The sequence below is a fragment of the Rousettus aegyptiacus genome, unplaced genomic scaffold, assembly GCF_014176215.1.
Source record: "Rousettus aegyptiacus isolate mRouAeg1 unplaced genomic scaffold, mRouAeg1.p scaffold_m13_p_14, whole genome shotgun sequence".
NCBI lineage: Eukaryota > Metazoa > Chordata > Mammalia > Chiroptera > Pteropodidae > Rousettus > Rousettus aegyptiacus.
The window spans coordinates 59,048,205-59,064,523 of NW_023416289.1; the positions used below are offsets into that span (position 1 = coordinate 59,048,205).

Here is a 16,319-nt window from a genome sequence, read left to right on the forward strand (position 1 = left end):
AAAAGACTGGACCCTTGAAGCAGAGTGAATGGATGAGGAGTTGCTTCTTATGGATGAGCAAAAAGAGTGGTTTCTTGAGATAGAATCTATTTCTGAAGATGCCGTGAAGATTGTCGAATGACAGCAAAGGCCTTGGAATGCGGTGTAAACACAGCTGCCGACAGCGCGGGGTTGGAGAGGACCGACTCCAGTTTCCAAAGGAGTCCGGTGGGCAGAATGCCGTCGAGCAGCATCGCACTCTGTAGACAGATCTTTTGTGGAAGGAAGGGTCAGTTGATGCGGTAGACGTCATTGGTGTCTTATCTTAAGAAACTGCCTCAGCCACCGCCCTGATCAGCATGGAAGCCAGACCGTCCACCAACAAAATGAGTATGACTCGCTGAAGGCTCAGATGATGTCTAGTATTTTTTAGCTAACGTATATACATTGTTTCTTAGACCATGCTGTTGTATTCTTAACGGTTGATAAAGCTGATACAGTATAACATAAACTCAACTTTTATATGCACTGGGAAACCAAAACATTAGTGGCTCACTTCATTGCGGTGGTCTGGAACCAGGCCCGCGGGGTCTCCCAGGTGTGCCTGTACATGTGATACACAGAGGGCCTTTTGTCAAGGATGCCTGCAGATCATCAAGGACAAGAGAGTCCAGTTTTTAAAAATATGCATGAGAACACAGACGTTTCACAAAAGAACCTGCCCAGGTGTTTAAAAAACATGTGAAAAGATGCTCGGGCTCAGTAACCAGGGAGGCGCAGAATTAATTCCACAGACATTGCACGCCGGAACGCTGAAAGCAAACAGACATATGCCAAGCGTTGGCAAGGCTGCGGGGAAACCCGGACTCATGCACTAATGGTGGCGGTGCAGGTCGGTGCACCTGCGTGACATGGTCTGCTGCAGGTCTGTGAGCCAGCGTGTCACACACCCTCACATGCCGCACAGAAGTGTGCACCAAGGGCTGATGTGGACGAGGGCGCATGTGCGTCTAGAGATGATCCCGACTTCCGTCAGCAGGGGCATGGATAAACAAGCGACACGTGAAGGAATCTGTATGAAGGGCACCGCGGCGCAGCCAACGTGAAGAGACCGCGGCAGGCTCAGCCGCGTGGATGGGTTCCGGCACAGCGACGAGAGTGCAGGAAGGTCGACGCAGGCACCGAAGGGCTCTCCGCGTGGAGTCTGCCCAGCGCGGAGAGCGGCATGACGGGTGCGTGTGCAGACGGGCGGCGAAGCTACAGAGGAGGCAGTGCCGCTGCGAAGTTCGTGCAGGGGTCACTTTGCACAGGTGGGACGAGCAGGAGTGCTCGGGGGCCCCGTCGCGTTCTGGCAATATTATTTTTCTTGATCTGACTGCTGGTTAGTTACATGGACGTTTACGATAAATCCCTGACCTTTAGGTTTTTGTTTTATGCACATTTCTATATATGTGTTATATTAATAAACATAAAAATATATAAAAAAGGAATTAGAACCACAAAGTAGGCACTTTAAACATCCTAAGAGGATGTGCTGTACATAGCATAGTAATTATGCTACTCTGAAATCTGGAGAGAAAAAATTCTCTCTCTCACACACACACCCACCCACCCACCCAATTCATACAGAGACTCTCAGTAGCCTTGTGAGCCTCCGGACATTATTGTCTGCATATGGCAGCTAGATGTGTGGCCCCATCTCGAGATCGAGAAGCGAGTCAGTTGAGGAGGACAGGCCAACAAGCCGAGGATGGCACAGTGAAAGCCAGGAGGACTCTGGTGCTCCGTGTCAAGCCACCGAAGCCACTGCGTCTGCAGCCACTTGCCCCTAGTTGTCTCACGTGAGGTAGTACGTTTTTCTCAGTCTCAGGAGAAAGGTAAAAAGGAGGCCACAGGTAGGGGAACATTCAGTGAATGGGCGGGGCAGTTAACGCACCTAAGTGTTCAGTTCAGAAAGGAAACCCAGCTAGTATGTGGAAAATGAGAAAGGGTGTTCACTGTTGTCAGTGATCCTGAGATTCAGATCAAAATGGCAAACCCCAGCAGTACTGAGTGCCCGCCGTTCAACGGTTACTGCTTTTGATCATGACGGGGAGAGCCGTTGAAAGTGTGGGGGAACCGACGACCTCAGATGTCAGTGCTGGGGCCCTGTAAATTAGTAGCAGTCTTTCTTGGAAGACTTTGGCAAGACGCTTAAGTAATAATAAAAACATTTGTACCTCCGAGCCCACTAATCCCATTTCTGGGAATCTCTCCTAAAGAAATAAATTAGAATATGCAAAGGTCATTACAACTTTATTTATAGTAGTGAATAATAGGAAGAAATCAACATATTCAACAGTATGAAAATTAAGTAAATTAAAATTTTCAACTGAATTCCTTTTTAGTTATTTAAAACTATGCAAAAATATGCACATGAAAACTGGAAAGGTGGGGGCAATCCAAACTGATTATGATAGTTATGTCAGAAGGTGGGAGTATGTATTTTCTCTCTTTTTGTAGTTTGCGAACTTTCTGTGATACTATGTTGATACGGTACCTCTATAGTCATACAATTTTTATAGCAAATTAGAGCATTCATTTGTTTTTTTCCTTGTAACGTGATATTTTTCTTTTCAGTTGATGTCATCGCTACCCAAATAAACCTGCCAGTGTTGCACGTACTGTAAATTGCACACATCTTTCATAGTCACAGTCTGCTTATTTGATCACGGTTTACCAGAGCTGTTTCTCTTCTGAGAGTTTACACTTAATAATCAGGTCATACTGTAGTTCAGATGACTTTGGGAATTCCTTTTAACTTTTGGGCTTGTGTTTAGAGATCAAGCATAAAGTAAAATCTTTGCTGTCCAGCAGCTTCACTTTTAAAAACGAGAAAACCATACACTGGACTAGAAACAGGCTCAGGAAGCTCTCGTTTAGGGCTGAGTGACGGTAATAAGGGTCGTTATAGCAGAGCCTGTGGCAGTTAAAAAGAAGAGGTGGATGGTGAAAGCGAAAAGGAGAATAACAAAGCTTGACGGGCCTTTGGAAGTGGGGCGGGGCGATGGAGGGGACAGTGCTAAGTTCTCGTGTGCTTAAAGCAGGTCGGGTTTGAGGTGGCAGCAGCCTCCCCGGGGAAAGTGCCCACCAGGTGGATGCGCATGGACTAAACATACGGAGGTACGAAGCGGAAATACGGATCGAAGGGTCACACTGAGGCAGTGGTTGAAGCCGTGGGGACACACGAAGGCTGGAGAGCAGGAGCGATGTGGCCTCACGGGGGGGGGGGGGGGGACTCCGCATTCAGAAAGGGAGGCAGCGGGAACCCGCGAGCGTTGTCTGGTTTAGAGGCCAAGTGTTCGATGGACAGTTATCCATCATACAGGAATTTCCACTGAAGCAGGTACATATGTCATCAGTGATCTTAAAAACCATGGTCTTTTTAAATATTAGAAACCTCATTCAGTTCTTTATCCAAAAGGCACGATTTTATAGACTTTCAAAATGTATTTTTATTTTAATAATCAGCCAAAAGTTTGTCAGATTTTATGAAAAATTTGTCAAATATGATAAAGTTCTCAAACCTTGCTTTGGATGAATTTTTCAGAATCCTTCGAGATTTTCAAAATCCTGTGCATGTCAGTTAAACTTCTGGAATAGATTCATAGTAATGTTTATGACATCATTGTCTACAATTTCACCCTAAAAGAGTAGTACTAAGGACGTGGGGTGCCTTCCAGCCACCGCATGCATTATTTCAGCTGGTATGACATTCTGAAACACGAGCCAGGGTGGTAGACTGGGGGGGTCGGCCTTGGAGCCCAGATTCGCTTTGTTAAGTTTCTGGAGGCGCGGCTCTGCAGTGTCCTCAAGGGCGTTTTTGTCACATTTGTGTCTCTGTAACTTATCTAAAACCTGAAAATACAGCTTAACAACAATGATGTTAAATTGATTTATTCATTTAGACTTGGAACTTTAATTCCTAAATTCATATATTCTCCGGCAAGATGAGTTATACACTGAAAATATCTACCTTAAAAGCCTGACTCAACAGTATCTTCATTTTTGTTGTAAAAAAAATGAACTGGATGTAAGAAGGCATAGGTTGGTTAGGATATCACTATATTCCACCAAATAGTAGATGGTGCGTATGAGATGATCTTGTTTCAGCCCAGCAGGTGACCAGACACTGACATCACCCCGTAATCGTTACCTGCCCCACATGCCGACTTCACCCCAAGATGCGCATGCTCAGATCTCGTTCACGCTCATCATTTGAGTCTCGAGAGTTACTGTGCTACCGCATCTGGTTGAAAAGCATCGTGGACTCCTCATGGGAAAGAGTGTTGGTGCTTCTTGAAGACGTGTTCTTCTGCATGTGGCGTCGTATCATCATCTTATAGCATATTTGAGAGGACTATTGCTTTATCCTTCCGACGTGAGTGCGGATCAAGTGAATGACAATCTTCTAAATGTTGTCCGAGTTAAGAACACACATTCGCGTCATTATTAACACTGTTAATCTGCACTTAGAATGTTAGATTAACGTTAATATTAGTTTCTGTTAAACCTTCCTATTTTTGAATAGAATTATGTGATGAGTGCTTAGTGTCCAGATGATTTGTTTCACAGTTCCTCTGCCCAAATTAGAGATGATCCCCACTTCACAGGGGATGGCCCAGTGAAGAAATGGTGTTTTTGTTTGTTTGTTTGTTTGTTTTGTTTTAACAGTGCTGCTTTCTGAAGCTTAACAGAATGCAGGAAATTGCTCTCTGGGGTGTGGAAGAGAGAGTCAGCCCAGATTTAATACATACCCCTTCAAGATAATGGAAGCAGAAGGCAGGAAATAGCCCCATAACGTTAACTGAAATACCAGTCCCCACAGCGACATTTAAGTCACATAAACGAATTAAAACCGGTAGGTCACTAGGTAAAAGTTTTGGAGAAGGCGAGGAGGCTCGGAGGAGCGTAAGCGGGGCAGGGAGGACCCGCGCGGCCGTGAGGAGACGCAGGCCGGTCCACAGGGCCACGCCTCTCCTCTCTGTCTTCTTTGTCCCTTGAAAATGTACTGGTTGGGACCCAACAAAGTCTGTCATCCTACTGGCAAAACGTCAGTTTTCAGTTTCTCTTATAACACGTTTTTCAAAGTCTAAATATATTATAAGCAGTTGTGCTGAAGCATTCGATTTCTTCAGATTATCGTCAAGGATTTAATTCACCTTTCTAGTTACTAATTTTAGAATTCACATCTATCAGTTGACCCTATTTTATGAACCGCCAAACACTAAATTTTGAGTGGTTTTAAATAACATTTCTCTTTGAGAAACTTTGATAGAACTTAAAGATCCAATAACTCAATGCAAAAGCTCTTAGAGTGGAGCCCACGCGTGGTACGTAGTCGACTCTTGTCATCGGTGCGCTGCTGTCCTCGGGGCCCACCCTTTCGCTTCTCAGGGTAGCGAGGGTTTTCGGGGTGGCGGTCGGCACACAGCTTTGGTCTTCGCAGGTTTTTCCCACAGCTGTGTTTGTTTTTGGTGGCATCCAGAGTTGTCTTTTTGGCTTTGACGGGAGGGAGAGGAACGGCACACACAGCTGCTCTCGCCTTTCGGTGGCCACTGGAGCCGCGGACCCTTCTTATCTGTTCCTTCTCGCGTTGGTCCCGAGTGCCTGCGTCTGTCACCTTTCGTCCTTCAGACTGCGCAGTCAGTCGTCAGCCCCACGAAGTCTTCCCTGAGTAGGCCCCGTGCTGCACCCGTGCCTCACTTCCGGTCCCTCGCAGGTCGTGTGGTCACCCCCCTCCGCGGCGCGTTCGTCCTCACCCGAGGGTGGTCCGGGCACGCTCACGCCTCTGCCGTGCGCCCGGCCTCGCTAACTAAGTGGAGGGCAGCTTGAAGACAGTGTAGGGTTTTTTGCTCCCTTCTGACGGCCGCCCCTCTGCGAGTGCTCTGCACGTGATAGACGTCTAAACGTTTATTTCCACGTCGTAAAGGTGGGTCTGTGTTGTGTCTGATTTTAGATGGTCGCCACTACCGTGCGAACACGGAGTCCCACCTGGGGAATTGGAGGGGACTGTTCAGCCCTCCAGGGACTTCCAGTTCACTATTCTGAATATTTTGTTCTCAGTCAGCTTCGTAATAAACACTAGGAATGAAATTCTTTGGCCAACAAATTTATTCTTTTATCTTATGCTCTTAAATTAACATTTATGTACTATAGTAGAGTTGACAGGGACCAGGGACTATTCAAAATAGAATAACAATCTCTGTTGCTAAGCATACCAAACATGTGATTAGCGTAGTTTCTTTATATTTTAATTATAAAGCTGACAATTTAAAAAATATGGAAAGTAGAATGACCTATGCTATATTTCTTTATGGGCTGTTAACACTATCTTGGATTTAGTAATTAAGTTTTCACAAAGTATTTTAAAAATACATAGCTAACTTTGTTTTCTGTTTTTCCCTGCTCTGTTGGCAATTTATTTAGAAAGTAAAATGGTTTAGTAGTCTGTTTTATAAATGAACATTGTATGGTCCTGTATACTTGTTACCCAGCTTTCCAAAAATTTGTGGCATTATCTCCACCACTGAACTGTCAGCTGGTGAATAGTAACTGTCTCTGCAACGATATTGTCAGCCACATCTAACAAAGAAAACCATCCGGATTAGGCTTAAACTGTGCAGGGTGTTTCCTGACTTGGGGGTAACTGAAGAGACGCACGAGCTGTGGGCGTGGGAGGCAGCGCTCTGGCCTCATCCGCGCACGGCCTCCCTCAGCCTCCCCCTCTCACGCTGGCGGGTCTTCTCAGTCTCAGAATCACTTGAGAATAAGATGCTTCCTCGGTCCCATTTGGAGAAACGCGTGAGCATCTCTTGCAGGCATGTAATAGCTTCTTCGTCCTGGTTCTGATGGGATGCTCCCCTGGACCCGAGTCACATGCCTGTCACAGCCAGCCTGGGGGCAGGAGTGACTGAAGTGGGTGAGCCCCATCCAGACCACACGGCTAGGACGAGAATGACAGGGATAATGTATCTCAGCCGGTTCCCAAAGCGCTGTGTATGGAACGTGCCACGATGTACCTGTTTCTTCGTGTCCTGTGAGAGACAGGCGCTTCTGTCAGGGAAAGTCGAAAAGCAGAAAGAAGGGATAAAGTCAGGTGAAGCACAGCTGTTTCATGGAGCCCTTAATAACAGCTGCAGAAACGGAGCCGGCCGAGGCCGAGCGAGGCACCAGGGCTGAGCCTGGGCAAGCTCAGTTCAGGAGCTGCCCCGCTGTCCGCCGCGGTCGGCGCCCGGAATCCGAGTGAGCAGGTCGGCCGGCCTCAGCATTTTCTTGTAATACCTCCATTTTCTCGGTCCCCGGTAGGCGGGGCCCTGCTGGAACTATATCTTGTATTTTAATTAGTGTCTCAGCAGGTCTGTGTAGTAAGGCTGGAAACAAATGGCATTTAGACGTAACCTTTATATTTCAGATTTTGGTTTACTTTCTTGGCTTTTAAGAAAAATATTCAAAGGCACCTGGTTAGCTACTGATGAGTTTTGTTATAAAATTCGCTTGAAACCGACACTGGGAAAAACTTGCTTCATATTCATACCAAGGCGTTTTAATGACTTTTCCCATGTTATTGAGTGATATTTTTTTTTTCCTCCAGGGAACGGATTCGTAAACTCAAGAGCTTCTCCAAATTTGCTCGGAACCACTGGTGCAAATAGTCTCGGCAAAGTCATGCCCACGAAGTCCCCGCCGCCCCCGGGCAGCGGCAGCCTGGCCGCGAGCAGCCGCAAGCCGGAGCTGCGCGTCGTCATCCCGCCTTCGGGCAAGGGCGCGATGCCCCCGCTGGTGCGTGCGCCCTTCTGCCGCCTCGCGCTGTGAGACGCGCGCCTCGCGCGTGGTCTGCCTGTTCCTTTGACGTGTTCTGTGCTTCCGTACAATCTAGACCTTTTCCTAATGGGTGTTCTGCTGAAATTGGCATTTGAAGAAACAAGTGTATTTTAAATACACAGAAATCAGATTACGGAGAAACAGGAAATCTGCTTAATGGTTACTGAAAATTAAATGTGGAGAGGTTGTTATGCTTAATTTTAATTTTACCAGACCGGCATCTTTACTTAGAGATCGTATCCCTAAACTGATCATTTAAACCTGACTTAGGCATCTTTTCTCTCTACTCTGCATACTTCAGTAATTTTCCCATGTGCTTTTCTGTGAGAGAAACACTAAGTTATTTGTCAGAAAATTCTACATATCAAAGAGAAATACTGTAGAACAGGGAAAAATACATAAAAACTTGAATGAGTATTCTCCAAGTAAAATTTATGGTCTATTCTCAAATAACTTTTCCATTTAACTCTGAAGGATACAGGTCTTCCCAGCCCAGCCTTTGACAATGTCTATAGTTCTAGCCTCATTTATTTTGAATCCTGTGTTTATAAAGCAGAGTGTGTGTATTGCTCCTTAGGCTCTTATAGAAAAAGATTATATGTGCAAATTTTAAAGCCATTCTTAGTTTAACAACTGTTTGATTACCAAACATGTGATGTGACATGCGCAGTGTTCTTCCCACTGTGCGGACTTGCCATTTGGTGTTCTTGCTAAGTGAAAGTGCTCAGATGGCCTGTGATCTCAGGCTTTAGGTGACAAGTCTGCATTTGCATAACTTGGTTGTCCAAGGTAGAACAACGGAGACTCGGGACCAAAATTCTTTAGGTCGGAAAACGAAAACATACTTTTTCATTTAGGGATATTGAAAGCTGGAAACTGTGTCGCTCCCAGCCTCATAATGAGAAAAAGTTGGACAAACAAGCTCACAGTTCTCCCTGAACACACGGTAGTGTCGAGGTTTCAGGGCAGCCGACTGGCCGGGCTCTGGGGAGGCAGGTGCAGGGGAGCGCGCCGGAGCCCCGACTGACTCGGGCCAGGCGCAGGTAGCGAGAGCTGCGCTGGGGGCCTGGGGAGTCCTGGCGGCCGCGTTCGCTGGCAGGACTGTGCCAAGCCCTGGGGCTGCTGCAGGGGGCGTCTGAGCTCTCTGGCAGGTGCTTTCTTCTGTGAACCTCACCGGTGCCCACGGAAGGAACTGGGAATGTGCTGAAGGAGCCCCCTGTGTGACACACAGCGGGAGGGGAGCAGCCCCCACGCCGGCCAGGGAGAGCTGTCTGCACCCTTCTTCTTCCCCGCCTGTGAGCACGAGTCTTAGTCTGTGCGGAGATGGACAACGGAACTGTCACCCTTAGGACACTGGTGAGATCCCGTTGTATCTGGGGAGTGGGAAAGGAAGGATGTCTCAGCCCAAGGTGGAGGAGCAGGAACGATGCCAGAGTGTGACAGGGTGGCTGAGAAGGCTGCAGCCTGAATGGAGCGGTCGCTGGGCAGGAAAACAGGCAACACCAGCCCCCCGCCTCCCTCAGAGGGATTCGAGGCTGTGGCGGATACGCCGAGGGTAACTAGCAACAGTCAGGCTCAGAACCTGCGCCAAGGGCCTAGCAGAGGAAGGACCTGTGTGTCTGTGGGTTGGCGGGAATCACCAAACTGGAATACAAGAAGAAAAGTGATGAGCTCAGAACTAAATAGAACAAAGCCTCCTCGAGCTGTGGGACGTTAACAGACGGTTTAACATATTTGTAGTTGGAATTCCAAAGAGAAGAGAGAGACCAGAGCAAAAGAAGTACTTGAAGAAATAGTGACCAACACCACCACGTAGGGTAAACACCACCAACCACACACACACACTCACTCACTCACTCACTCTCTCCACCACCCCTCGGACTGCTGAAAGCAAACGACAAAGAGGAAAAATTTTAAAGGCAGCCAGAGAAATGAGAAGAACATACAGAGAAACAAAGATAAGAATTCATACCATCCATCTCTTCAGAAACTATGCAAGTTACAAAACAATGGAGTAACATGAAGTGCCGAAATTTAAAAAAAAGAAAAAAGAAAAAAGAAACCTCAATCTAGAATTTTGTACTTAGCAAAATTTCATTTCAAAAATGAAAAATAAAAAACTTCTCAAACAAAAATTGTGGGAATTTATTGCCAGCAGATATGCTGTATGAGAAATGTTAAAGGAAGTCCTTTGACACAATATCACTAATACCAGGAACTAGGCAATCACGTTTATTCTCACCACTGACATGTAACATTGTACTGGAAGTCCTAGTCAGAACAGTCTGCCAGGGAAAAACTGCATACATGTTATTGGTAAGGAAGAAATTAGGCCATATCTCTTCACAGAAAACATAATTATCTATTTAGAATAACATAAAGACTGCAAAACAAACAAAAACTCCTGGGACCAGTCAGTGATTTTAGCAAGGTTGTAGAGTACAGGGTCAGTATATGAAAGTCGATACCTGACTGGTAGTCTTCAAAAGTTGCCAAGGTCATGAAAAACAAGGCAAGCCCAAGGGAACTGTCACAGACCAGAGGAGGCTGAGGAGACCTGACGACTAAAGGCGCTTGGGGCGCAGGACTGACCCCGATCAGACGTGGGTGGCAGGCTGGTGAATGCAAACGTGGTGTGTGTTCTCACCGTGACCCGTGTCGTGTTTCTTTGGGTCGTTAACGTTGTGGGAAGCCACGTGAGGTGTGTGACAGTTTGGTCTCTTTGCAACTGCTCTCCCAGTCTAAAATTATCTCAGAATACAAGGTTAAAAATACATACACATATAACAAAGAAATAGCCAAAAAAAAGTTGCTGAGAAAAAGTGGCGTTTAGAATAGTCATTTGGCGTATTGCCTTTGAGGAATTGGATGTAAATGCCTGCCGCCATCTTTCAGAAATAAAAACGACAAAGTTTCATTTAAGGCACAGAAATATGTTTATAAGAATTATTAGTAAATGGCAGAGTTTGACAAACTACCTTTAGACATTTAGCAACTCGTCGAGGTTATCTCATCTTTTTTTAGAGGAGATCAAGAAGCATCTCCACAGAACCACTCAGAAGCGACCATACGAACTACTTACACCCTTATCCTGCAGGTTACCGTGAAAACCATGCGCACACATGCACACACACGCAGTGTTGTGACGTGTGTCTGGTAGGTGGAGGTGGGTAAGGAGTATAACAAAACAGTGGAGGAGCATTTCAGCCACGTTTGAAGTAGCAGTTCTAGGGCAAGTGATGGCTTTCAGAGTAAACAACTGGCTTTCCTCCTGGTTTACACCATTCGTTTGCAGATAAGCCTACTTTCAGATTGGGGCTTCATATATCCATGATGTTTATAAAGACACCTTTCGCAGATTGACAGAGAACCTTAGTGTGTTCAAATAAAATAAGAAACTAGTTAGAGGATTATCCTAGCGTATTGATATCTTCTAGATGTTTAAAAGAAAAGGATTAAATACATTCCATTTATCTCTTTTCTATATGTGGTCATCAGGTCACTTCTCCCCAGTCTCATTTTCTTTATATATGTGGCCTTTGTCCATTGAAATTATTTTATTCATATGAAAATTATATTTGCAGGTGATAAGTCTAGGTAAATCTGTGTTATTCGAAACTATTATACTCATTAACAAATGAGGTCTTGTTGTTCCGTAACACTGTGATAGCTACTGTGGGAAATAAGAAAACAAAATAATTTCTGTCCACCAAGAAGCACCGAATCTAGTAGATCAGTGGACATGTGTGACCGGGTGGGTAGGGACAGGAGGGCGAGGTGTAAGTACAGAGGTAGCGTTCTCAGGGTTCCGGATAGCAACTGCTGTGGTGATTTGGAGCCCCTTTTAGACACTTGTCGCAGTCGCATGGCTGTGTGGGGGTGCAGCCAGCGCAAGAGCGGGCCAAGTGGGGGCGGGAATCTCTAAATTCTGGCCCCAGGACATTGAAAAGAACCTTCCCAGTCTCCTAAAATCCACTACAAGTTCAGAGGCAGTAAATCATTTATATTTGTATTTGTTGCGTATGTAATTATCTCTTTAGAGTTTGCAGCAATTGCTAGTGTCCAAATAACATGTTTTTCTAAAGAAGCACTTCGTTTTCGAGTACCAGCAGTGTTAGTGACTCTCTTATCCTTCTCTTGTGCTGAGTGCAGTCGGAGGAAGAGGAATTGGAATTGGTGAGTGTGGGTCTCTGCTGGAAGGGAGTTGAAAAAGATGTTGACAGTACTAATTCTAAGTGTTTTTATCTAACCGGTGTCCCTTTGTTATGCAGGTTTTGTTATTAAACACTATTCCAGTGCACTGAATAGCTAACCCAGTGGCTGGTGATGCAGCATCGAGTTTTTCTACTTCTCATTGTATATCGTGACCCATTTTATTTGTCGGAGCCTTTTAAAAACAATAGCTGTCCATGATCACAAACCACTCATGAAAGATTGTTTTTACAGGAAAGATACAAAATACCTTATATAGTTCCCCAAATTATTAATGTATTTTTAGAAAATGACTTCACCTCCAAAGTTCCTCAGATTGTAACACATGGTCTTGTGTTATTTCTCTTTCTTTCAAAAAGATGACATCATTTTTGGTGAGGTCACCTTTTCACAGAGTTGGAATTATTTCATCCTGCATGAGACGGTCTGAACCACAAAGGGTTTTCCTGTTTACTGCAGGGAGTGTCTGCGATGAAACATACACAACTTCACTTTTTCCTATCAGAAGAGATTTCATTCCTAAAAGCAGCTGCTACCTTTTTTCCTAAAACAAATGATTTCTCTCTGCTTCTCTTCTGGCACATAAGTTTGACTAAAAATAGCTTTGAGTTGATCTGTCTTCTTTGGGGACTAAAACCCAAAGCCCACAGAAGTGATCATACGACTTCACCTGCTCATTAGACGATTTTTGAGGTGGATAAAAACTTGAAAAAGTTTAGTTTTCAGCACGGAAGAGGGGTCCAGACTGCATGAAAGCATGGGGGAAAGGCATCTGTCGGGCTTTATTTACATTTTATCATTATGATCATGTGCATGCCGGTGTGTTTTGCAGGTTTTTTTCCCCAAATAAGGTCTGTGCTCTGTCCCTAAGAGATTGTTCTTTATTTTGTGACCATTCATGGTTTTGCATGTGGTTTTGTATTGGTTAAATTACACTTGTCAGCTGTCACTGTGTGCTGGGTTACATCATGTGCAGATTTAGAATCTTTTGGGAAAATAATTAATGATACAGTAACAATTACCAAATGGAAGTTTATAATCGAGATAGAATAATTCATCTTGGATTAGACCTCACTATTTACCCTTAAGAACTTGTCACGAATGCGTCCTTGTAAATTATCTAGCGATATGTCGCCCTCTAATGGTTTCAGAGGTCACTTACTCTCATAAAACAGTGCCAAACACAGTCTCTTAGGATTGAGAAAGTTTTTCAAATCGGTTGGAGCTCTAGAATATAACCGTGGATGGCTCTGACCCAAAGTGAGGGAGGAGAGGTGCCCGGGAGCCTGCACTGAAGACTCTTGAGAGCCAGGCCAGAGGGATCAGTTTAGAAGCCTTGTAGTTTTTGAACAACTTCGTGACAGCTCCAGGAGAATGAGCGCATTTATCCCCTTTTCACCAGTTATATAGAAATCTTGGGCCAGAGGGTTCGTCAGGGTGCTCTCTTACATTTGTGTGGTCCTTCATTGATTACCCTTTGAAAATGGTGATGGAGACAACCGAATCACATTCTGATTCTTCATTATCTGAATTATAGTTTTATTAATATGGCTTAGACTCCTCTGCCCCCAAATGTCAATTATCGGGCTGTCACTTCTTCACGTAGAGAAAATACCCCTGGAGGTGTGCTTTGGCCTCCCTGTGCATGGAGTCTGTCTGTTCCTCTGACCCTTGGTTTTGGTCAGTGTCTTCCAGCCAGCCTGGTGACAGACCGCCCCCAGAGAGAGAGGACGGTGACCGTCCTGAACTGACTTAGTCACTCAGTAGCTGGTTTCATCCCTCGTTCCCCGCGCAGGCTGGATGCTGTGTGGCGGGGCCGGTCAGCACGCAGCGAATGCCCGTGCACAGCCCCGGCCACGGCGCGTCCTACCAGCGCTCGTCCGGCCAGCACTGTCCGCCAGGCCTGTCCGTTCAGGAGAGTCGGGAGCTGTGGAGCGATGCGTACCTGACCCTGAGCCCCAAGCTCTCAGCTGGTGGGCGACGTTGAGAATCAGGCTGTGCATCGTGGGCGGGAGAGACCGCTGGACCACCCCTCAATTTTGCTGTGAACCGAAAACCAGTCACAATGGAACACATGTGGCTTCATGTGTGTGCGGTCAGCTGCAGACTCAGGGGAGGCGACGCAGGTGCCGGCTGCGCTGCAGTGAGCGAGCCACGGCCGAAAGCCGCCTGCCGGGCAGCGCTGCACGGAAGACAGCTTAACCCCCACCCTCGGGGACTCACGGCCCTTGCTGCCCTTGGGCGTTCAAAACCTACACGTTTTATTTCGGGTCCCCTCGGCAGTATTTGTGGTGGCCTCGAGTCCGCATTTATGCTAATGCATACAAGTGCGATTACTCATACCGAGTTTCTGTGTTAAGGGTCTGTCTCTGACAGCAGGAAACTCTGTATGAAAATGACTGATTTGTGTAAAATTGTCCCTTAAAATTAAATAGTTATTCCCATTAGTATTTTGAAGGTCACATCATCACGGCTTCAGGAAGTAATGACATTCACATCATGAAACTGTGAAAAATGTCACTTTTAAATTGAATGATATTTTTAAAATCTGAAGTCTGAACATAAATACACAATAACACTTTTTTCCTGCTCTCTCGCAGAATACCCAAAGGATAAGCAGTTCCCAAGCCGCGCAGCCTCTCGCCACCCCGGTGGTGTCCGTGACGACCCCGAGCCTGCCCCCGCAGGGGCTGGTGTACTCGGCGATGCCCACCGCCTACAACACTGGTGAGCCTGCCGGCGCCCCGGGCGTCCGTGCTTTTGAGACTAACGTGCTTCTCTGATTATCTTTTTTAAAAAGTATATTTATTGAAATTATTTCTAATGCCTTAGATCCACATTTGGACGTATTAAAGAACACATACTAGCCTTGAGAAAATTACAGAAACCCCATCGCTTGCAGGAGGACTTCCCAGCATGAACTTATCCTTACCCAGCAAGGGAGCAGGGAGCCGTCTTCGGGGTGGCGGCCTGCGTCACGCCGAGGAGGGTTTGCCCGGCGTGTTCTGTGTCCTTCCTCCCTCTTCCTGCTTTGGAGAGGCGGAGAGGCTGAGCCCCTCGCGCCCCAGGACTCCTGTGGCACGTGTCGTGTGGTGTGGGGCGCGTCCCCCCGTGTGACTGCCCGCTCGGCTTCTGTTGTTGGTGTCAGAGGGACTAAGCCAGGACCTTCCTAGTTTCCCAGAGCCAGTCACTCACCTCCGAGCGGAGCTTTGCACTGTTGTGTGCGTCTAGACCGTCCTCTTAGATACCCTATTTCGGGGTACGTCAGGGAAGTTCGAGAACGCCGGAGTGGGTGGGGGCTGCTTTTGGCCACGTGAGCCGCGCAGAGGTCCCTTTGGACCCGCGGGCGTGGCAGAAACGCGGGCGGTTCCGCTGCCGGCCGAGCGCCCAGCGCCCCGGGGACGAAGGCGGGGAGCAGTGTGGTGGCGCCTGGCCCCTCCGCCCGCTGCGCTGCAGGGGGACGGGCTGGTGCGCGCCCGGGCACGCGGCGGCCCAGGCTGCGGGGAGCAGCGTGCGGGGGCGGTGGGGCTCGCGGAGAAGCCCTCGGGGAGCGCGCGCGCCTCCCCCACCGCTTGGTACGGAGCACGAGGAAAGCCAGGTCCCCGCCACCACAGTTCTGTTCCGTGCACTTGTCGCCAGCCTCGCCAGCGACACCGCGAGTCGTTTGTCCCCGGCTGTGCCGGGCCAGGAGCCCGGAGACGTCCGCTGCCCGCGGCGGGGGCGGGGCCTGAGCGTGGGAGCCCGCGCTGGACGCGGGCCTGGGGGTGTCGGCGACAGGAGGCCCCGGACCCGGCGCTTCCCGACAGGTTTCCCAGTTACTCGGGAATCCCATGATACGGGTTTTTATTTAGTTTTTCATTTTTCAGTTACGGCGGACATACCACATTGTATAGTTCCAGGTGTAAACTGTGGCGATCAGACGTCGATGCACCTTGCGACGTGGCGGCCGCGATAAGTCTGACCGTCCGTGCCTCTGACGATGGCACTGCCCTTGTTTCTGTAACTGCCGCACCGTACTTGGTCCTGCCACCTCGTCCCCAGCCCCTCAGCCCCTCTCCTGTCTGGAAACCGTCCGAACGTTCTCTGCATCTCTGAGTCTGTTTCTGTTTCGCGTGTTCGTTTGTTTTTTTGCATTCCACATACAAGTGAAGGCACGTGGTATTTGTCTTTCTCTGACGTATTTCACTTAGCATAACACTCTCCAGGTCCATCCGCGTTGTCGCAAATGGCAAGATTTCATTCTTTTTGTTTCTGATGGTGAGGAA

General features: G+C 47.3%; 1 protein-coding gene across 10 annotated transcripts in view; it reads left to right on the forward strand.

The window, feature by feature from the left end:
- MEF2A (myocyte enhancer factor 2A) overlaps positions 1-16,319 on the forward strand; it is a 102,936-nt gene that overhangs the window by 77,912 nt on the left and 8,705 nt on the right. For 7 of the 10 annotated variants that reach the window (XM_036232024.1, XM_016154936.2, XM_016154932.2 and 4 more), the window contains 3 exons: positions 7,613-7,800; positions 11,995-12,018; positions 14,655-14,781. In XM_036232024.1, the coding sequence (XP_036087917.1) occupies positions 7,613-7,800; positions 11,995-12,018; positions 14,655-14,781 (339 nt within the window). The remainder of the gene's footprint in view (positions 1-7,612; positions 7,801-11,994; positions 12,019-14,654; positions 14,782-16,319) is intronic. The other 3 variants (XM_036232026.1, XM_036232027.1, XM_016154942.2) reach the window with 1 other exon arrangement.